Genomic DNA, 22,596 nt, shown 5'->3' on the forward strand with positions numbered 1-22,596 from the left:
GATGCACCAGCAGGTAAAGCCAAATTGAAATGGTGAAAAATCATGTAAGCAGATTTCTGATGCTAAAGCCTAAAAGCTATCTCTGTTTTTTAACTGTATATCATATGTTTACCCAACATGATTTATGTATGGATTTCAGACAGCAGATGGACAAGCTATCCAAATCAGAAAGCCAACTATACAAGTTATAAGCAGTGTAGTTTCACCCTCTACATACCAACTGCGAATTACTACTTGTAAAACTGAACTTCAACAGCTAATACAGCAGAAGCGTGAACAATGCAATGCAGAAAAAATTGCAAAACAGATGATGGAGAATGCAGAATGGGAAACAAAGCCACCACCCCCAGGTAATACCAATGTCCTCTTAAATATTAGAATAGCTATGAAGGTAAAATAACATGGGATTTTAGTCCTGATGACATAGCAGCAGATTTTGAAAAAGAGATATTCTATTTCTTATGTTCTTTCCAACAAAGTCTAAAGTGATAAAATATCACTTGTTTGTTCTACCTGTACGTGATGTTGTACGAATATAATAAGCATTTGCCTAGAAGATATAAGATTACGGAAGATAGGAAATTCTCAGATTATCTAATCTCATCCATCAGTCTAATACATCAAGTTAGGTGGCTGCTTCTAGGCTAAAATAATAGCCATATTTTCATATTTTTCATGTTCTGGAGGCACGCTTCTGCATTGGAAACTGGTAAGCAGGGCTCTGTTCATACATCTCCTTTTTTTCATTGAAGAACTGATATTTCAATGTGATTGGACCTGGGGGGTCCAGTTGTTGTGTAGAGGAGCGTCTGAAGTCCATAAGGCAAATCGCCATTGCCTTGGAGGATGAGGAATTTTCCCCTTATCTTCATTTGAAAAGAACCAGCTTTTTTTTTTTTTGCCGACTGAAGGAGGGAGAACCACACAGCAGGAAGGGGAAGAATGGCAGAAAGTAAGTCAGAGAAATAGGATTCTACTTTTGAAAAAGAAGAATAGAGTCCAATTGTGGCTGAGAACCTCAAAGAACCTTATACAATAAGTAATAAAAGAATTGTTGAAAAGAAAAGAGATCGATTCAGACAGAAGGAACTACAGATGATAGCTGGGAAGACTGCATGAATGATATGTAAATTGCTCTATTGTTTAATTCAATACAGGAGAAGAAAGACCAATGTATTTTCCTCTCCTTTTTTCTTATTCTTCTAAGAGTTTTCTTGTGCTTTATATTTAGGACTGTTCAAGAAATATGTAGATAATATAAAGTATTAGATAAAAATATTTAACTATTTAGATTAAGTTTAAGATTCTGTTAGAGTTTAAGAATATTTAAGAAAATAGTTTATTATTTAAGAATACAGATATAAAATTTAAGCTAGTAATTTAAGATGGTTTAAGAATATTGAAATATTAATTATTAATAACTAATTAATTGAATTCATTGGAGAGTAAATATAAAATTCATAATCTGTTAGAAAGTAATTAATCTATACATAGGAAATTTAATATATATCATTAGAATTGGTTTTTATTATTCTTTATAGATAAGCAATAATTGATTGAAATATCTATTTTCTGTATAAGTAATATTAAGATTTTAGAATATTGACATTGTATATGCTATCGTGGAAAAATTTACGAAGGTCGCTTAGTATGGCTAACACAACCACAACAATGAAAATTACCAAAAACCAAACATCTAATCCAATTTTAACCAGCCTAGACTCACCGATGCAACAAAAGACAATAGATACTATGCTATTGAAGGAGAAATCTGGATAATCTATTAGCCTATAATCAGTACAAGAAATGTTAATGCAGATACAAGAATCTATGACAAGAGCATTAGAAAATAACAGAGAAGAAGCAAAAAAGAACATGAAGAATTAAAAGCAGAGATTGGAGAAGTTAAAGACAATGTTAAAAGAATTGATGAGAGAATAGTTGACATCCTAATAACACTAAAAGAAAATGAACAAAAGATAAAAACAATAGAAGATAAAGTGGGAAAAGTCAAGCAGAAGATGCAGGAGATGGAGGAACAAAGTGACCTGACTAAAAGAAACCTGAAACAAGCTATTTTCCAATTAGAGATGGAACGTGCATCCTATAATTTGCAATTTCAAAATATTATAGAAGAAAAATAGGAAAATCTAGGAGAAAAAATGTTAGAGATACTGGCAAACATTCTACAAATGGACCCACAAGAAATGATATGTGAAGTAGATGTAATGTACCGAGTACATATGAACTATGCAAGAAGGCACCATCTACCCCAGGGGTCCCCAAACCTTTTACACAGTGGGCCAGTTCATTGTCCCTCGGACTGTTGGAGGGCCGGACTATAAAATAAACTATGAACAAATCCCTATGCACACTGCACATACCTTATTTTAAAGTGAAAAACAAAATGGGAACATATTTTTTAGAGGGGGGGGGGAGAAATCTGAAATTGATATACCGTATAAGACGTGTGTATAAGACGCACCGGTGTATAAGGCGCACCTAGATTTTAGAGGAGGAAAACAAGGAAAAAAGTATTCTGAACCAAATGGTGCAATATTATATTATTTAATAAAATACCATTGTAGCAGAATAATTTTGACAACAATGTATGCTGTTTAAAACCATGTACACACTTTAAAACCATGTATACTTTTTAAAACCGTGTACACTTTTTACAAACTTCAAACTTGACAGCTTTAAGACTTATTGACTTCAACTCCTAGAATTCCTCCTTCAATCATGCTACCTCAGGAATGGGAGTTGAAGTCCACAAGCCTTAAACTTGCCAAGTTTGAAGACCCTTACACTCCTAACCCCTAACTCAGGGGTTTTCAAACTTGACAGCTTTAAGACTTGTGGACTTCAACTCCCGGAATTCCTCCTTCAGTCACAAGCCTTAAACTTGCCAGGTTTGAAGACCCTTGTACTCCTAACTGAGGGGGTCTTCCAACTTGGAAGTTGGTCTTCAAACCTGTCAGGCAGCTTGCTTCAGGCAGGGAAAACAGTGGCGGCTCCTCAGATAAAGGCTTTTTCCAGCGGCGGCCAGCGGCGACTTTTCTGATTGGTCAGCAGCGGCGGTAGCAGCTTTCCTATTTTGCAAGCTGGGGAAGGAAAGGTGGGTGCTCTCGATCTCTACACGCGAGACAAACCTACCAAGGGAGAGTGGCACCCACGTGACGGAAGATAGAAGCTCGGCTTTTCCCCATGCCATGAAAGCAAGCATAGGGGAAAGCTGAGTTTCTGTCGTCCGTCGTGTGGGCGCCTCTCTCCCTTGGTAGGTTTGTCTCACATGTAGAGATCGAGAGCGCCCACCTTTCCTTCCCCCTCCCGGCCTCCAAATAGAGCAGTGTGGTGCTTGCAATGAGAGCTATCTCGGTTGCCCTCCCCATTGGGAGCCTCCCATGCTTAGAAAAGATGCTGCCGCTGCCACTAGCCGATGCCGCTTGCACAAAAGGCAGGATCTGAGGAAGCGGCAGCTGTAAGATTGGGAGTCTCACGCCAAACGTTACCACGGGAACGAGTTGGCACCTAAGTCAGCTCGGCAAGTGCTGGTTTTTGAGTCTTTTGGGATAGTGGGGGTTGTGGTGAAAGACTGACCTGCAGCCCTAACTAGCACACAGCTTGCTGGGAGGAATCGGTGCTGAATTCCTTGCTGAATTCAGCGCGGATCTTTTTTTATTTGTATCCTTGGGGAGAGGAGCCTGCAAGCAGATCCAGGAGTCTCTAATAAGGGATTGCAGAGAGGCGGCTTGCCAACAACGGACTACGGGAAAGCCGCTACCGCCACTGCTGGCTGCAATCTTCGGCCAAGCAAAAGATGTGGCGGTGGATGTTCTTAGGCGTCCTCCGATGCCGCCGTGTCTTTTGCCTGGGCAAAGAATGCTGGAAGCGCCTCTGTTCTCCCCACCCCGATAGAAGACCGCTGGTACTAAACGGAGAGAAAAGCACTTTTGGAGCACCGGATGAAATGGGGAGGGGGGCGAGATTTTCCCAAGGCTGCCCATCTGCAGATCAGCTGTTGGGCGGGAGAAACGACGCCGGCTCTACCGTGCGGGGTTTGAAAAACTTGCACGGAGTTTGTTGAACAGTGGCCAGTAGCACAGGATGCAGGCGCATCCTGTGCTCCTGTCACTCACCCACGGGCCGGATAAATGGCCTCAGTGGGCCACATGCGGCCCATGGGCCATAGTTTGGGGACCGCTGATCTACCCAGAGAGGTGCACATTATATTTTCTAGAAGAGTAAATAGGGATGACATTTATAAATGGTCACGAACCAAACAATTTCATACAGAAAAAAAGAAATAATAATACTAAAACAAATACCATGAAGAACGCGGAAAAACATGAAACAATACCAATTCTTGATGAGAAAATTAATAAAAAAGAATATGATGTTTAGATGGCTCTTAGCAGAGGGTATGATGATAACATGGCAAGAGAAAACAATTAGGATAGACTCAGCGGAAGAAGCGAGACAATTTTGTGAAGAAAATGGTTTATTAGAAGAAGAACACCTTAGCAGAGGAAGCAGGGGGAACATAGAAACATAGAAGATTGATGGAGAGAAAGACCACCTGGTCATCTAGTCTGCCCTTATACTATTTCCTGTATTTTATCTTAGGATGGATATATGTTTATCCCAGGCATGTTTAAATTCAGTTACTGTGGATTTACCAACCACATCTACTGGAAGTTTGTTCCAAGCATCTGCTACTCTTTCAGTAAAATAATATTTTCTCATGGTACTTCTAATCTTTCCCCCAACTAACCTCAGATTGTGCCCCCTTGTTCTTGTTCATATTTTCTTTTACTATTTCAGTTTCCATGTTATATCTGATTATATAATTATACATTTTGGTTATAATTTTTTTTCCATGTCCTAGTAGTAATTGATCAATTAGACTATCTTTTTCTTGAATTCCCTCTTTGTTTTTATCTTTGTTCTATTTTGTCCAAATTTGGACCACCAATCAATATTAATATTTTGGTTTTCTAATTGATACCTAGTTTTTATGCTTCCCTTCTCATCCAATATGTGATTGTAGGTCAGCAACTTTTGTATTTGAAATAGATTAGGGTGCGAAAGAGCTTCCAGACTGGAGTACCACCTTGGGATTTTAGAGTAGTGCTCTTTTTTAATTTTCAGCCATGTATTTATTAGGGAGTCTCTAATCATATGATTTTTGAAGTATACCGAAATCTTATCTTTTTCGTTCCATAAAAAACTGTGCCAACCCTGTAAAATATTGTGCCCTTCCAATGTCAGTAATCTTTGGTTTTGGAGATTTATCCAATCTTTTAACCACAGTAGGACCGCTGATTGATAATAGCACTCAAAATTTGGTAAGCCAAATCCACCTTGTGTAATTCTGTCTTGTAGAGATTTAAATCTTACCCTTGGTTTCTTCCCCTCCCAGATAAATTTGGAAATAGTTGTATTTATTTTAGTAAATAAATTTTTGTTCAATTTCACTGGAATAGTCTGAAATAGATATAAAAATTTAGGTAAAATAGACATTTTAGTTGTGGCTATCCTCCCTGATAGCGAAATATGCATTTTATTCCATCTAATTAGCTGTTGCTCCGTTTTCTTAATAAGTGAATCATAGTTATCTTTTTGAATTGTGCCACATCTTTTAGTTAGTATTACAGTGAACCCTCGAGTTTCGCGTCCTCAAGGATCGCGAAAGGTCTATTTCGCTAGTTTTCAACCCGGAAGTAAACTCCACCATCTGCGCATGCGTGCCCTTCCACGCATGCGTAGATGGTGGAGTTTCCCTGCCGGGCAGAGGCTTCCCTGGGTCTTCCCCCTCTTTCTCTATGTTGCTTCTTCCTCTCTCACACTCTCTTCCTCCCTCTCTCATCTCTTTCTTTCCTTCTCTCTCTTTCTCTATCTCTCCCCCTCTTGCTCTCGAGCGGCCGCCTAGCAGCTGATCTGCTCGGCAGCGCAGCAGCAGCGAGGAGCCGAAGATCTTCGGCTCCTCGCTGGTGCTGCGCTGCCGAGCAGATCAGCTGCTAGGCGGACGAAGGAACCTTCCCTGCGTCTTCCCCGCCCGGATCTTCGGCTCCTCGCTGCAGCCGCGCGCCCCTCGCCTTCGCCTCACCTGGCGGGCGAAGGAGGGCGCAGCTCCGGCCGCTCGCCTCGGAGCCGGTCTGCCTCACTGCCTCCAGTCCGCGGCAATTCCCCTCAGCACGCTGCCAGATCCAGCGGGGGAGGGGGGGAAGCGAAGGCGCGGCGATGGGCAAGGGCTGCCAGTGAGCCTTCTCCGTCCCTTTCCTGCTGCACTGGTTTGGGGCCAAGTGGGCGGGGGGCGGCCGGGACCTCGCCTGTCTCCGCCGCCCGCATCGCCCCTCCGGCGGGCCGGCCTCCCCCGCCCGCCTCTGCTGCAGCCGCCACCGCCTCCCCGACTGGCACAAAAGGGCCCCTCCCCCCGCAGCCAAAACTAAAAGCCTGTCTCTTTTTTTTCTTGCGGCGAGCCCAAGCCGTTTCTCTCTCGACCGCAGCCGAGCTTCACTCGGCCCCCTTTGGCCCCGTCGCCTCCTCCCCGCCTGCCTTTCCTCGCCAAGCGCACGAAAAAAAAGAGAGAAGGCTTCTACCAGAAGCGGGTGATGGCGGAGGAGCTCCGAAAGCTGGCTAGCGGCTTTCCCCCCGCAAGAGATCCTTCATGCCCCTGCCCGCCGTCCCCGGCTTCTGGTAGAAGCCTTCTCTCTTTTTTTTCGTGCGCTTGGCGAGGAAAGGCAGGCGGGGAGGAGGCGACGGGGCCAAAGGGGGCCGAGGGAAGCTCGGCTGCGGTCGAGAGGGGAACGGCTTGGGCTCGCCGCAAGAAAAAAAAGAGACAGGCTTTGAGTTTTGGCTGCGGGGGGAGGGAGTTAGGAAAGTCCTACTTCTCTCCCCGCAGCTAAAAACTCAAAGCCTGTCTCCTGCCGCCCGGTTTAGCCAGGACACGAGCGGCGAAGTGACACCCCCCACCCCAGCACTTTGAATCCCGCCGCAAGGTAAACTTTGGGGCGGGGCGGGCGGGGCCCTTTTGTGCCAGTCGGGGAGGCGGCGGTGGCTGCAGCAGAGGCGGGCGGGGGAGGCCGGCCCGTCGGAGGGGCGATGCGGGCGGCGGAGACAGGCAAGGTCCCGGCCGCCCCCCGCCCGCTTGACCCCGGGGGGCTGAAGGGAGCCGGGCGGGGGCTACTCCCCCAGCCGGTTAACTTGAAGCGCTCGATTAACCGGCTGGGGGAAGGCAGGGCATTTGCCTCCTCTTTCCAGCTGAAGGAAAAGCAGACAACTGCCTTTCCCTCGGTCGCTTCCCGGAGACCGCTTTGGAACATTGCTTTGGTTGTTCCTGCCTCTCCTGCAGCAGAGAGAAGCGGCAAATGGCCCAGCCCTTCCCCCAGCGGCTTCACCGAGCGCTTCGGGAAGGTGCCGCCTGTCTTCGCTGTAAGAAAGGCAGGTGCATCCAAAGCATGCGGGGAAGCGGTTGGGGGAAGGGCTGGCCATTTGCCGCTTCTCTCCGCTGCAGGAGAGGCAGGAACAACCAAAGCAATGTTCCAAAGCGGTCTCCGGGAAGCGACCAAGGGAAAGGCAGTCGCCTGCTTTTCCTTCAGCTCTAAAGAAGCGGCAACTGCCCTGCCTCCCCCCAGCCGGTTAACCGAGCGCTTCAAGTTAACCGGCTGGGGGGAGGCAGGGCAGTTGCCGCTTCTTTAGAGCTGAAGGAAAGGCAGGCGACTGCCTTTCCCTTGGTCGCTTCCCGGAGACCGCTTTGGAACATCGCTTTGGGAGAGGGGGCAACTGTTCCCGGTTAAGAAGCAAGAATCCACCCCCTAGCCAAACGGCTTTTTTCCTGTTTAGCACGGCGTTCGAGCGCTAAACACGAAAAAAGCCGTTTGGCTAGGGGGTGGAAGTGAAAGTGAAATGCCGGCGGCTCTAGCAGCTGCTACAAGCAGCATTTCACTTTCCCTCCCAGGCAAAAAGATGCCGGCATTATGGGCTGATGGGGCCGGACTTCCCAGGCGGAAGGCGTGCCCCTCTCCCCGGCATCTATTTGCCTGGGAGGGAAAGTGAAATGCCGGCGGCTCTAGCAGCTGCTACGAGCGGCATTTCACTTTCCCTCCCAGGCAAAAAGATGCGTGGAGAGGGGCACGCCTTCCGCCTGGGAAGTCCGACCCCATCAGCCCAGAATGCCGGCATCTTTTTGCCTGGGAGGGAAGGTGAAATGCCGCTCGTAGCGTGGGCGGGCGCGCGCGCGGGGACCCCAGCTTCGCTTCCCAGCTGGGAAGCGGCCCCAGCAATGGCGTGGGCGGGCGGCGCGCGCGCGGGGAAACCCCAGGCGCGAGCAACGGGGTGGGCGGGCGAAGGGCGGTGGAAGTAAAAACACCATCTGCGCATGTGCAGATGGTGTTTTTACTTCCGCACCGCTACTTCGCGAAAAATCGATCATCGCTTGGGGTCCTGGAACGGAACCCTCGCGATGATCGAGGGTTCACTGTATACCCAAATATTTTACTTTTTTAACAATTTGAATTCCTAAGATTCTTTCTAACTCCTGCTCTTGTTTAGTATCCATATTTTTAGTTATGATTTTAGTTTTTTGTTTGTTAATTTTTAGGCCTGCTACCTCTCCATACTGTTGTAATTCTTTCAATAGAAATTCACCAGCCTCTATTGGATCGTCCACAATAAATGTCAAGTCATCCGCATAGGCCTGTACCTTAAATTCCTGTTTTTTTACCTTCAGGCCTGTGATTCTTACATTAAGTCTTATTTGGCTCATAAGTGTTTCCACTGCTAAAATATATAGAAGCGGGGATAAGGGACATCCTTGACGAACTCCTTTTGAGATTTGGAAGGAGTTTGTTAATTCACCGTTGAGTATAATTTGGGCTGACTGAGTATTATATATAGTTGAATCATTTTTATCATTTTTGGGCCAAATTGCATTTTTAAAATTAATTCTCTGTTATTATTTAAGTGCTTTTACCATATGCTTTAAATCAAGAATCACTTTTCTCTCTCTTTCTCTCTCTTTCCTGTCATTCTCTGCCTCAATCATTTTCTCATTTCTTTTTTTTCTCCCCTTTATTCTATCATTTCTCTTTCTCTCTCTTCCTATCTTCTCTCTCTCACTCTTTCTCTCTCTCTCTCTCCCTTCCTTTCTTTCCTTCTCTCTTCCTTTCACTTTTTTCTCTTTCTCTCTCTCTCCCTTCCTTTTTTCCTTCTCTCTTCCTTCCACTTTTTTCTCTTTCTCTCTCTCTTCCTTTCTTTCTCTTCCTTCCACTTTTTTCTCTTTCTCTCTCTCTTTTCCTTCCTTCCCCTCTTCCCCTCCCTCTCTTTCTCCCTCTCTCCCTTTATAACACCGTTCTGGAAGGCAAGCAGGGAGCAGAGGGGCGAGGGGTGCAGACCCTGAAATAGGCCTGCAACCCCTCCCCTCGCTCCCAGCGGCCCCTGCGACACAACCACTGTTCGTGGTGGGCTCCGACGCTTGGTGCCGTGCCAATCAGCTGGGAGGATTGGCACCTGCACTGCACAGGCTGCACAGCTCCAGAGTGCACTGACCAACGGACCGGCAGTTTGTGGCTAGTGCCACTTGTGCACACTGGGGGTAGGGCATCAAGCCAGGGTGATTACCCTGATATTCTGTTTCTCCAAAAATAATACCTAATGTTTATTTTAGAGCCCCAAAAGAATATGTGCAGGTCTTATTTTCAGTGAAGCACAGCATATTATAAAATGTGTCCTTGTTCAAAAACCTTCTATTGATTCATCTTCCTCCTGGCTCATTACTTCCAATTCTGACTATTTGAATAGCTACGTCTGTTCAGTTTTCTCAGAAGGCAGCTTACAATATAAATATTATGGATGGATATAGCATTGCTTCCAGCTGTAGGGATTCAGCTCCAGTGATCACAGAGGCCAATGTCTTAAAAGAACTTGAATGATTAAAGACAAATAAGGCATGGGTCCAGATGGCATCCACCCCAGAGTTCTTAAAGAACTCAAGTATGTGATTGCTGCCCCGCTGACTGATTTGTTTAACCAATCCCATTTAACAGATGTTCCTGATGATTGGAGAATGGCCAGTGTTGTGCCTATCCATAAGAAGGGCAGTAGAGAAGAAGCTAGTAACTACAGGCCAGTTAGCTTGACATCAGTTACGGTTAAAATGATGGAGATTCTACTCAAAAAGAGGATAAATCAGAACCTAAAAACCAATAACTTATTGGACCCAAACCAGCATGGCTTTACTGAGGGCAAATCATGTCAGACTAATCTCATTGATTTATTTGACTATGTCACAAAAGTGTTGGATGAAGCTGGTGCTGTGGATATTGCCAATCTGGACTTCAGCAAAGCCTTTGATATGGTTCCACATAAAGAGCTGTTAGAAAAGTTGAGACTTCCGGGATGGGGCCAGGCTGAAGCGACATGCAAGCTAGTATTTAAATGAATATTAATAATATTCCTTGTACTAAAAAGTATAGTAACCGTCTTCATCCAGGTTTTCTTCACTCAGTAATGATTTCAATAGTGAAACATCTATGTGGGCTGATTTTCATTGATGGTGAAAGACAGCCAGATACATATTAATATTTATACTTTGCAATTGATATATAGTATCTTAAATTCATACTAATCCATATGAAACTTCTGATGTTCCAAGAAGAAAATCATATGCAAAGTGTAAATGGTCTTAGAAAAATAAAGATACCCAGCATAAATTGTGACAATTATTGGCCAAATTATTTTTAATTATAAAATACCGTATATTTTTGGTGTATAAGACGCACCTTTTTCCTACCTAAAAGAGGCTGATAATTTGGATGCATCTTATACTCTGAATGTAGCTTTTTCCCCATTTCTAACTAGCTGCTAACGATCTTTCCAGCTCTTACCTTGTAGGCTTTTTTATTGTTTCTTTCTGCAAAGAATGTTTTCCAAGTCCTAAGTCTTTGCAGGGTGTTTTCATTACTCTAACTAGCTCTGAATAAGTTTCTTTCCATTCCTAACCAGGTGCTAATGATGTTCCCAGCTCTTACCGGCTTGCAAGCTCTTTCATTGTTACTCTCTGCCAAGAATGTATTCCAAACCCTGTCTTTAATTTTATTTTTCAATCTCTATTTGCTCCAAATGTTTCTTTCCATCTCTAGCCAGGTGTTAACGATGTTCCCAACTTTTACCGGCTTGCAAGCTCTTTCATTGTTTCTCTCTCCCAAACATGTATTCCAAACCCTGTCTTTGTGGTGGTGGTGGGGTGTTCATCGCTTTACTTACTCTAGATATTTCTTTCCAGCCCTAACCAGGTGCTATCATTATTACTCTCTCCAAAGAAGAATATTTTCCAAGCCCTAAGACTTTGCAGGATTTTTTCCATTGCTCTACTTGGTCACTGCTTCTTTCCAGGTGCTAATGATGTTCCTAGTTCTTACTGGCTTGCAAGCTCTTTCATTATTACTCTCTCAGAATAATTTTTTTTAAGCCCTTAACCAGGAGGGCTTGGCTAATGGTTAAAATAATGTGATGAAGCTGACCAGACTAAGAATACCTGGTAAGCAGAGTCTTTTCCCTATTTTCCTCCCCAAAAACTAAGACTCATCTTATATTCCGCTGCATCTTATACTCCGAAAAATACAGTAATTGTTTTAATTATTTCATATGTTAGAAAAGTTGTTCAAAAACGGCATGTGTCAGAAATTTATAATTCTTTTTTTATTTTTAAAAAGGGTTTTAGTGAGAGTTTTAAGAAAGCCGAAGCTTATGACATATACAAAAAAGAAAAAGAAAACAATAAATACTAAAAACAACTGAACAACCCCCCCCAAACATTTGTTTGTTTATTTGCTTGCTTGCATGCTTGCTTGTTTTTTTGACTTATATGCCGCCCTTCTCCGAGAACTCAGGACAATTCACAACATATAAAAAATACAATACAATAAATATATTATACGTATAGATACTGCAGTTATATATATATATATATATATATATATACATATAATTACAGCATCTTACAACTCTACATACTTAAACTAGAAAGAGAAAAACATCACAGTTCTATAGTATCGTCCTTTCATACATCAATACTCTGTCTACTGTAGTTATACATATTGTTTTTATACTTCAAAAATTTAACAAGTCTCCTCATAGTAATAATACAGTACTAATAATAGTAGTAATATATCCACAAAACAATGTTGATTATTGATTATAATCCTCCCTTTACTTTTTATTGCTCAATGTTTTTTCTAATATTTTACTGTCTAAATTCTCTAAATCAGAATTTATTGTCTATAAATTCTCATTTAGATTACCTCTATACTACTTATCTTGTTTTATTTTATTTTTCTTACCTTACCAATTATACAGTTTCTCCCAGATTTTGTTGAAATCTGTTTCTTCCTTCTCCTTTATTCACATGGTTAATCTATTCATCTCTGCCAATTCCAGTATCTTGTTTATAATCATTAAGTTAGTGGCGGCTGTTTCTTTTTTCCATAGTTGTGCTTCTGAAATTATTGCCACCATGATTATGTGTATCATCAAATATTTATTATTTTTGTTTATGCTTTGGTCCATGATGCCTAAGAGGAACATTTTGGGTTTTAGCTCTAATTTAACTGATGTAATTTCAATTAGCTATCTTTGTATTCGCTTTCAATAGATCCTGGCTACTGGGCACATCCACCACATGGGGTAGAACGTGCCCAGTTCTGTTTTACATTTCCAACACTTTGCAGTTAATTTAGGGGAGATTTTTGCCAACCTTGTCAGAGAGAGATGCCAACAATAAAACATTTTCTAAACGTTCTTTGTATGCCGCAAACATCGTTAACTTGAGATTCCAATCCTATATTCTTTCCCAATCATCTGAGTCAATCGTATACCCAATATCCTGGGCCCATGTTATCATTACATTCTTGACTCTTTCATCCTCCATTTTGTAATTTTGTAGGCAATTGTACAATTGCCAGAGTGTTATAAAATTTTATCCAGTTCCTGGTAATTTTTCTGAAAACCAAATTGAGCTAAGTCAGATTTAAATTTATTTATTTATTTATGAAAGTAAGGCCACCAGTCAATTTTTATGCCAATTAATGCCAAATTTTCTCTTATTTTTAATTTATCATGGTCGTCTAACAATTGTTTATATGTAACTTTTTTGTCTAAGTTTAGTAGATTAGGATAGATCATGGCTTCTATCAGAGATAACTACTTTGGAATTTGAGTATAAAATTTCCTTCTAATTTCCAGCAAATCCTCTATCGGCGCCCCTCTTACATGGTGTCTTTGAAAGTAATTATGGATTTTGTTGCCTTCACTCCAGAGATATTTATGCCAGCTCAGCTGTAAGTTATGCCCTTCAATGGTTAGTATTCTTTTATTTGTTAGTGTTACCCAATCTTTTGACTTCATTACAGTTGCTGCTTGATGGTATATCCTCCACTCTGGTAAACCCGCTCCTCTCTGTCTCCTTTTATCTTGCAACAATTTATATTTGATTCTGAGTTTTTTTTACCATTTCAGACAAAGTTTTGGACTATTTTATCTAACTCCTTATAAAATTTCCCCCCTAGTTTTATTGATGCCATCTGAAAAAGATAATAAAGCAATTTAGGCAAGATCTTCTGCTTGATGACTGATATTCTTCCCATCAACGATATTTGTAATTTGGACCAAGTTGTTAAAGTTTTTGTATATTTTGTAACAATTTCAGGTAGTTGTCTTCTTTAATTGAAGAACATTTTGCTGACAGCCAAATCACTAGGTATTTAATTTTTGTTGTTGTCTTAATTCCCATTACCCTTTCTAAGTCTTCTATCTGCTTTTTGAGGAAATACTTTGTGATCATTTTTGTTTTATTATTCTTATTAATTTTCAACCCAGCCATGCTTCCAAAATTTTCAATGTCCTTCAGTAAATTGGGTCAGGAGGTTAGGGGGTCTTCAATAATATACACCATATAATCAGCAAATGCTTTGAGTTTTGTACTGCTCTCTTTTTATGGTCAATCCTTTAATTTCCTGATTTGATCTTACCTGATTCAAGAGCACTTCTACTGACATAATAAATAATACGGGGGAAAGCTGATATCTTTGCCTGACAATTTTGGGCTATAATAATTCTGATTGCTGTAATAATATGCTGTATCAAATAGTAATAATCTTTTTAAATTTTCTGATTTATTATGCCTAAAAGAAAAGTTTCTGCTTTTAGTGTCAATTTAATTTTAGTCATTTCAAAAATCCATATTTTAACCTTTTTCCATATTTCTTTTATTTTGGGGCATGTCCACCATAGGTGGAAAAACGTTCCGTTTTTATTTCTATACCTCCAACAATTTGGTTTTAAATTTGGATACATTTTTGCTATTCTGGCTGGTGCCAGATGCCATCCGTAGAACATTTTTTGAATATTTTCTTTATATGAAATAGATTTTGTCATTTTATAATTTTTCCACATTGATTCCCATTGTTCTAAATATATTGTATGTCCCACATTTTTTGCCCAGCTGATCATGTTTCCTTTAACTATTTCTGTTTCCATTTTATAATCAATTAGGAAGCTATATGTATTATTTATAGTTTTTTTTCTTGACCTAATATCAATTTGTCTAATGATGTATATTTTTCCTGAATTCGATTATTTTTTTTGTCTTTCTGCCATTTTACCTGAATTTGTGTATATGGCCACCAATCAATAATAATATCTTGTTCTTCCAATTGTTGTCTTGTTTTGATATTACCTCTCTTATATAATATATGATTATAGTTCACTATTTTTTTTAACTGAAGGATGTTTGGGGGTGTAAGTGCCTCCACAATGGAGTACCATCTTGGTATTTTAATATAGTGTTCCCTCTTAATTTTTATCCATATCGTCAATATTGAATCTCTAATTATATGATTTTTGAAATATATTGGAGTTTTATGTCCCTCCAAAGCTAGTAGTCTTTGATTTTTGACCTCTATCCAGTCTTTAATCCAAAGCAGTATTGTTGTTTGGTAGTAAGTTTCAAAATCTGGGAGTCCAAATCCGCCTTGTTTAATCTTATCCTGTGCCCATTTAAGCTTTATTCTCAGTTTCTTCCCTTCCGATACAAATTTAGAAATTATACTATGTAATTTTGCAAAGAATTTTTAATTTAGTTTTACTGGTATCGTTTGGAATAAGTAAAGAAATTTTGGTAAGATCGTCATTTTAATTGTGGAAATTCTTCCTATCAAAGAAATATGTAATTTGTTCCATCTAATCAGTTGTTCTTCTGTTTTTTAATTAGTGTATCGTAATTGTCTTCTTTAATTGTACTACATCTTTTTGTTAGCGTTATGCCTAAATATTTCACTTTCTTTACAGTTTGAATCCCTAAAATCCTTTCTATTTCCTGATCTTGTTCTGGTTTCATATTTTTGGTTATAATTTTAGTTTTTTGCTTATTGATTTTTAAACCTGCCACCTCTCCATATTCTTTTATTTCCCCCATTAAATATTCCCCTGCTTCTATCGGATCATCTATTATAAAAACTAGATCGTCTGCATATACCTGGACTTTAAATTCTTGTTTTCTAAACATCAAACCTGTAATCTTTGGATTTGCCTTATTTGGTTTAACATCGTTTCAACATATAGTATGTATAATAATGGAGATAATGGACAACCTTGGCATACACCTCTCCAAATTTGAAATGATTCTGTTAATTCCCCATTAATCATGATTTTTGCGGACTGCGTATGATATATTATCTGTATCATCTGAATAAATTTAGGGCCAAATTTCATTTTTTGTAACAGTTCAAATATGAATTCCCATCTCAAATTATCAAATGCTTTCTGCTCGTCTAGAAACATGAGAGCCATTTGTTTCTCGGGGTGTGCCTCATAAAATTCTAATACATCCAATATCGTCCTTATATTGTTTCTTATATACCTTCCTGGCAAGAATCCATTTTGATCTGTATTTATCCACTTATTCAGAATTGGTTTCATTCTATTTGTCATAATTGACATAAAAATCTTATAATCTACGTTAAGCAACGATATTTGTCTGTAGTTTTGTATATTTTGCTTTCTTGAGATGTCCTTCAGTATCAGACTTACTAACGCTTCTGTCCAAGATTTTAGTGTTACTCCCTGTTCTAAGACTTCATTAAATATAACTAATAATATTTTCCCTATACCATCAGGACCTGGGGATTTATTGGGTTTTTTTGTTTCAATATTGCATTTTCCAATTCCATTAAAGTTATTTTATTGTTTAATATTGTTCTGTCTGATTCTGATATCTCTCCTAATTTTGTTTTTTTTAAATATGTATTTAATTGTTCTTCTTTTAGCTCCTCTTTTTGATATAATTCTGTAAAATATTTAACCGTAATTTTCTTTTTTGCCTCTATTGTATATTGGCTATCTCCCTTTTCATCTTCTAATCTTTGTATATAACATTCTACTTCTTTTTTTAAATTTATATGCCAACTACCTACCAGTTTTGTTTGCGTTTTCAAATTGATTCTGTATGGCTGCCTTAATTTTACCAGCAATCTCGTCCTGTATTAGTAAATTAATATTATATTTTAGTTTTCTTTAGTTTCCCTTTCTTCTCTTAATTTCTCATTTTGTAAGTCTTTTTTGCATTTCTATTTCTAGGTGTTTTATTTTATTTTTATATTCATTCATTTTTTTATCTTTGGATTTCTTTACTCTAGCTGAGTATGCTACTGTTAGCGCCTTTATGTGTGCTTTCGTGGTGTCCCAGATGTTCTGTGTTGTTGTATCATTATTCCAATTGTCCTGGAAAAATAAATTAAGTCCTTGTTTGATTTAGTTAATATAATCTTGTTCTTTGGTCAGTGTTTGATTTAAAGTCCCTCTATAATATTCTTTCTTTGGTTCCTTTATCTTTATTATTGTTGGGTGGTGGTCCGCCCATATATTTGGTCCTATTTCAACTTCTTCAGTAATGTTCCCTGTTTCTTTATCTGCCCAAATCATGTCAATCCTTGACCATGACTTCGGGGGTGGTGAGTAGAAGGTATATTCTAAATTCTGGATGTGTCTTTCTCTCCATAAGTCTTTAAGTCTGTGTTCTCTCACCATCTCAAAGAATTCAATTGGCAAGGTTTTCCTCTCTCTCTCTTTTTTTTTTTACTGTTTTGTAAACTTTTTGGATATTATGTACCGCATTAAAATCGCCAATGATACATATGTTTTTCCTTCTATCTGTCTTACCTGTTCTTTAAATTTTTTATAAAATTCTCTCTGATTTGAGTTTGTGGCATATATCACCATTAGGACTATTTCTTTGGTTCCTATTCTAATTTTTATACTCAATATTCTTCCCTCCTTATCCGCATAGATTTTTTCAGGTTGGAGTTTTTCCCTAATTATACTGCTATGCCTTTTTTTTTTGAATCTGCAAGTGCCGTAAATAATTTACCTAGTTTTTTATTTTCTAACAATTTAGATTCTTGATTTCTTATATGTACTTCTTGTACACACAATATATCTGCATTTCGTTTCAATAATTTGATCATTGTCTGTTTTCTTTTTATGGGTGAATTCAATCCATTAATATTTACAGAAAATAATTTTAATGTTTTCGTCATTTTTTTTTCTTCCCCCCCTTTTCTTCTCTTTCTTCCCCCTCTCCTCCTCTCCCTAATGCTTTTTTGCTGCTGCTCTTGTTACGATTCTTTTCTCTCTTTGTATCTCTTTCCTCTCCTGTTCGCTTTCTGTTCCTCTCTCCTCTGTTTCTTCTTCCCAGCTTTGATGGTCTATGTCCGAGCTGCTATCTCCTTCTTTTCCTAGATATTATCCAATAAAATAATCAGCCTTTTCAAATGAATCTATTTTATTTTTCTTTCCTTTGCAAGTTATCAGAAGTCCTTCAGGGATTAGCCATCGAAGAGGTATTTCCCGTCTCATAAGCTTGGCCGTTAGATAATGATATCTGTTGGTATCTGTTTGAGAACAATTATTCCTTCCCCTGATACATTACTTTCCCATTTCTTGTTGTTTTGTAGATTTCATCTCTGATGGATTTTTTCGTAAACCATACGTGCACTTCTCTTGGTAATCTCTGGTTTTTAGCGTAATTAGTTTGAATCCTGTATGTCTCGTCAATGTGATTTCTCACCTCCTCCTCTTCTATTTGTGTGTTCTCCAGTGCTTCTGGAAGGAGAGTCCAACATGGGTTAAATCCAATCCTATTGGTAGAGACTGAGTTAATTTAAATAATTAGCAGGCACCGCCCCCTAGTAGCCCCCAAGAGCTCAGTTTTAAAAACTCAGTCCAAGTGTAGAGACTGTAGTTTTCTGTAGTGAGTGTTTGTTATGTTTAATATGTTAAAGTAGATTATGTTTAATGATAATAAAGTTGTACCTTTTAATGTTTTCTTCTTTTGTCTTTGCTGCAGGTGATGAAGATTTTCCAAAGGGGTCTCTGCCCTCCACGGGCACCACACCCATCAAACTCTCCTCGGGGACCTCTTTCCTCAGAGGGTACTGCCCCGATCGAGGAGCTACACAGCCTGGGGTCCCTGTCCTCCGAGGTCATACCCGGCTGCGAGCCGAAGGTGGGGGGGTCTGCCCCGCCCACTGGGAGGCTCGAACAGCGTTTGGAAGCTGGAACGGCGCTGGGAGCCGAGAGAGAGATTTCTGGCATTCGGCCAGCGCCTCTCAGTTGTTTGGCGGCTGCACCGCCGCTGCCGCCAAATTTGCCGCTTTCTTTGGCAGGGCTTTAAATGCATTGCTGGCTGGGCTGCGATGCCCGGAAGAAGCCCAAAAATGGGTCGTTTGAGCTCAGGCGAGGCAGGGCGAGGCGAGGAATGGCCAGATGCCTCGGAGCGGTGCCATTTTGAGAGAGCTCCCCAGCGCAACCGCCATTGATATTTGGGCGGGAAAGTTCCTCTCCGCCCAGATTGGGCGTGAATGAACTTCGGGCTGTTCTGCGCTTGCGCAAGCCCCTGTGGTGACAGCTACCATTTTGTGACCTGTGTGACAGAAAGACAGTTGCTTTTTTTCTGCTGAGAGATTCTGTTTGTGAGTACTATGGAGGATCACGCTGCTCCAGAGGCAGTATCTTCTCCTGTGACAGGTCCCAAAGATAAGGCCAAGGTCAAGGCCAAAGATAAGGTCAGGTCATCTCATGCCTCATCTTCATCCTCCCTTAAAGAGGCAGAGAAGCGTATCCAGGCCCTGGAACAGAGGCTGGAGGCAGCACTCCAAGTTCCTCAGCCCATTCCTTCACTCTCCATACAACATTTGGGCCTGGTCAGAGAGGCCTCAATTCCTCAGGTCACCACCAGACCTTCAGAGGTTCTTTCTGAGAGGGATTGGTCTCCAGATAGACAGGTATCATGCAGGCCTCAGATGATTCCCTCCCCTGGCCTCAGCATACCTAGACCAGAATCTACATCTCATTCTGTGAGAAGCATGCAAGGCTCTTCTACAACTTTCACACCTACAGCAGCAGGGCTTTGAGTTCAGCCAGAAGTCTGGCAGCAGATGTCCCCCACGCTGCAGGACATTATTACAAACGCGTATTTGCAAGGAATGGCAGCTGGGGTGAACCAATGTAGTCAACCAAACCGTCCTATACAATCTAGGAATCTGTGGTCTGCTCCGCTCCCCTCGGGTTTGGGGTCTTGGGCTGATGAGTCACCCTTTGAAGAACATGAGAAAGAATATGACCTGTCCGATGATGAAACTGTCCCTGAACAACCTGTTACTGCGGGGTTGTTCAAAGCACCAGTTTTTAGAGTTCTGCTCCATAAAGCCAAGCAGGCAGTGGACTTGCCTGGGCCTGCCAAACCAGATGAGACCGCTGGCGAGGCCAAACCTTCTGTTGTCCCATTCCAGGAGCCCCAGCCCGAGTCAGACCACATTCCTTCCTCGGAGATTTTCTGTCAAAGTGTGAAACGCCCCTGGCAATACCCGGCAGCTGCTCAAGGTCCCTCGGCCATGGAGAGGAAATTTTACACCTTTGATGGGGAGGTGGAAAAACTTTTAGAATTTCCTCCCATAGATCAACCAGTCATGCAGCTGATTTCCAAGGCCTTAGTTCCTTCCGAGACGGGTGACAGCCTTAAGCCAGAGGACAGAAAAGCTGAGGTCCTCTTGCGTAAAACACATCAAATGGCGAGCTGGGGGTTTCGAGCAGCGGCTGCTGCATCATTTTTCAACAGGGCATCAATAGTGTGGTTGCAGGAAATGCAATCCCGCCTAGGACCGGAGGACGGCCGCCTTCATCAGGACCTAGGTAAGCTCCTAGCAGCGGCGGAATTTTCGGCCGATGCCACCCTCCATGCGGCCAAGTTTTCGGCCAGGAGTATGGCGGCTACACTCTCCTCCAGGCGTCTCCTCTGGCTGCGGAATTGGCCAGCGGATTTAAAATCAAAATGGAATCTGGCCTCATCGTCCTTTCAAGGAGATAAGCTTTTTGGGGAGGCATTAGAACCAGTCCTCATTGAGGACAAGGACAAGAGAAAGACGCTCCCCAAAGCTTACAGACGCCAGGAGCGCCAAACTGGCCCTTATGCACGCAGGCAGTCCTTTCGGTGGGACACCTCATCAAACGCAGGTCAGAATACAAGACCTTACCCTCAGAACCAGTACAACCAAAATACGTTCAGGGAGGACCATGCCTTCTCTCAGGATAGACAACGGGGATTCCAGCAGGCGTTCCTTTAGAGGGGGTCAGAGGGGCTTCAAGCATACCAAATGACTTTGCACCCCAGCCCTTAGGAGGCAAACTCCAAAGCTTCAGTGCCTCCTGGTGGACCATGTCCTCTGACAGATGGGTGTTGGCCACCGTATCTCAAGGGCTACGCTTGGAGTTCCTACAGCCCCCACCAGCGAGATTTGTCCGGTGCCCAGTTCTGAGAGATCCACAGAGAAAACTTCAATTGCGTCAAGAGATCGCCCATCTTTTAGATATACAGGCGATAGAAAAGGTGCCAACACTAGAGGAGGGTACAGGTTTCTACTCAAGAGTATTCCTGGTACCAAAGTCATCGGGAGGTTTCAGAATGATCCTGAACCTGAAGCATCTAAATACTTATATCAAGTACAGAAGGTTCAGGATGCATTCCCTCCAGACTATTCTGGCCTCTATCCGTCTTCAAGACCTTCTGACGTCAATAGACTTAAAAGAGGCGTATTTGCATATACCGATTCTTCCAGCTCATCGCAGATTTCTCAGATTCTACCTGAATGGCTCTCATTATCAATATCGAGCCATGCCATTCGGCCTGTCATCGGCTCCTCGGACTTTTACAAAGCTGCTCAATATCCTGACAGCTCATCTAAGGTCTCGATCCATCAGGCTACTGGCGTACCTGGACGATATCATCATCTTGTCCAGGTCCCATACCAGGGCGCTAGAGGATTTAGCATTGACAAGACAAACATTAGAATTCCATGGATTCACCATAAACGAGGAGAAAAGTCATCTTCGTCCTACAACTAGGCTGCTTCATCTGGGGTCGATCATAGATACGACCGAATGTATCGTGACCTTATCTCCAGAAAGGATAGCAAACATCCGGTCGTTGGTCTCCATCATCCAACAACAGGATCAGGTATCCCTGGCCCTTCTTTCAAAGGTGTTGGGGACTTTGGTATCCTCCATAGGAATTGTGCCTTGGGCTCGACACCATATCAGGGCCCTTCAATGGTTTCTCCTTCCTTCGCAGAGAGCCAGAGTGAGTCACTCACACAGAAAGGTAAAGATTCCACGAGTGGTCAGGGAATCATTGAGATGGTGGACATCCCCAGCATTACTTCGGGGTTCTCTTTTTCGCGAGCAAGACCGCCTTATTCTCACCACGGATACGAGTCTGTCGGGCTGGGGGGCTCACATGGAGTCTCATTTGGCCCAGGGACTTTGGACGCCGGAAGACTTGAGCCCGGTCAATATCAACTACCTCGAACTCAAGGCAGCTTTTCTAGCCCTCCAATCCTTTGCACGATGGGTTCAGGGCAGGCATGTCTTGGTATTGACCGACAATGTGGCTACCAGGGCTCACCTAAACCATCAGGGAGGAACAAAGTCTCAGCGACTCATGACCTTGACTACGGACTTGTTCAACTGGGCCAAGCACCGGTTGGCCTCATTGACAGCAGAGCACATCGCGGGGACCAGCAACATTCAGGCGGACTGGTTAAGCAGGTCAGTCCTGGATCCCTCAGAATGGAAACTAGATCCTGGTCTTTTCCAACAAATAGTTCGTCGCTTCGGCTCTCCATTAGTGGATCTCTTTGCAACCAACATCAATACACAACTGGGGAGATTTTACTCCCGCTTCCCGACTCCCGGGGCAGAAAGAGTCAATGCTCTCTGGTCACCCTGGCCTCAAGGTCTGCTGTATGCCTTCCCTCCAACATGCCTCATGCAGAGAGTGTTGGACAAGATAATTCAGGAAAGGGCAGAAGTAATTGTGGTGGCGCCTCATTGGCCTCGACGCCCATGGTTTGCAGACCTGATGGCCATATCAGTGACCTCCACTTGGAGGATTCCAGATCGAGACATCTCTCTCAGCCAGGGGTCCATTCAGCATCCGAACCCACAGTGGTTCCAGCTAGCCGTCTGGCATGTGAGAGGAATAGACTG

The 22,596-nt window shown here is 42.1% G+C and overlaps 1 protein-coding gene across 5 annotated transcripts in view; it reads left to right on the plus strand.

Annotated features, from left to right (window-relative positions):
* LOC139155650 (phosphoinositide 3-kinase regulatory subunit 4-like) overlaps positions 1 to 22,596 on the plus strand; it is a 181,471-nt gene that overhangs the window by 79,795 nt on the left and 79,080 nt on the right. For all 5 annotated transcript variants that reach the window (XM_070730859.1, XM_070730863.1, XM_070730862.1 and 2 more), the window contains exon 13: positions 140 to 350. In XM_070730859.1, the coding sequence (XP_070586960.1) occupies positions 140 to 350 (211 nt within the window). The remainder of the gene's footprint in view (positions 1 to 139; positions 351 to 22,596) is intronic.

Source organism: Erythrolamprus reginae, unplaced genomic scaffold (assembly GCF_031021105.1).
Source record: "Erythrolamprus reginae isolate rEryReg1 unplaced genomic scaffold, rEryReg1.hap1 H_39, whole genome shotgun sequence".
In the NCBI taxonomy this organism is placed as follows: Eukaryota; Metazoa; Chordata; class Lepidosauria; order Squamata; family Dipsadidae; genus Erythrolamprus; species Erythrolamprus reginae.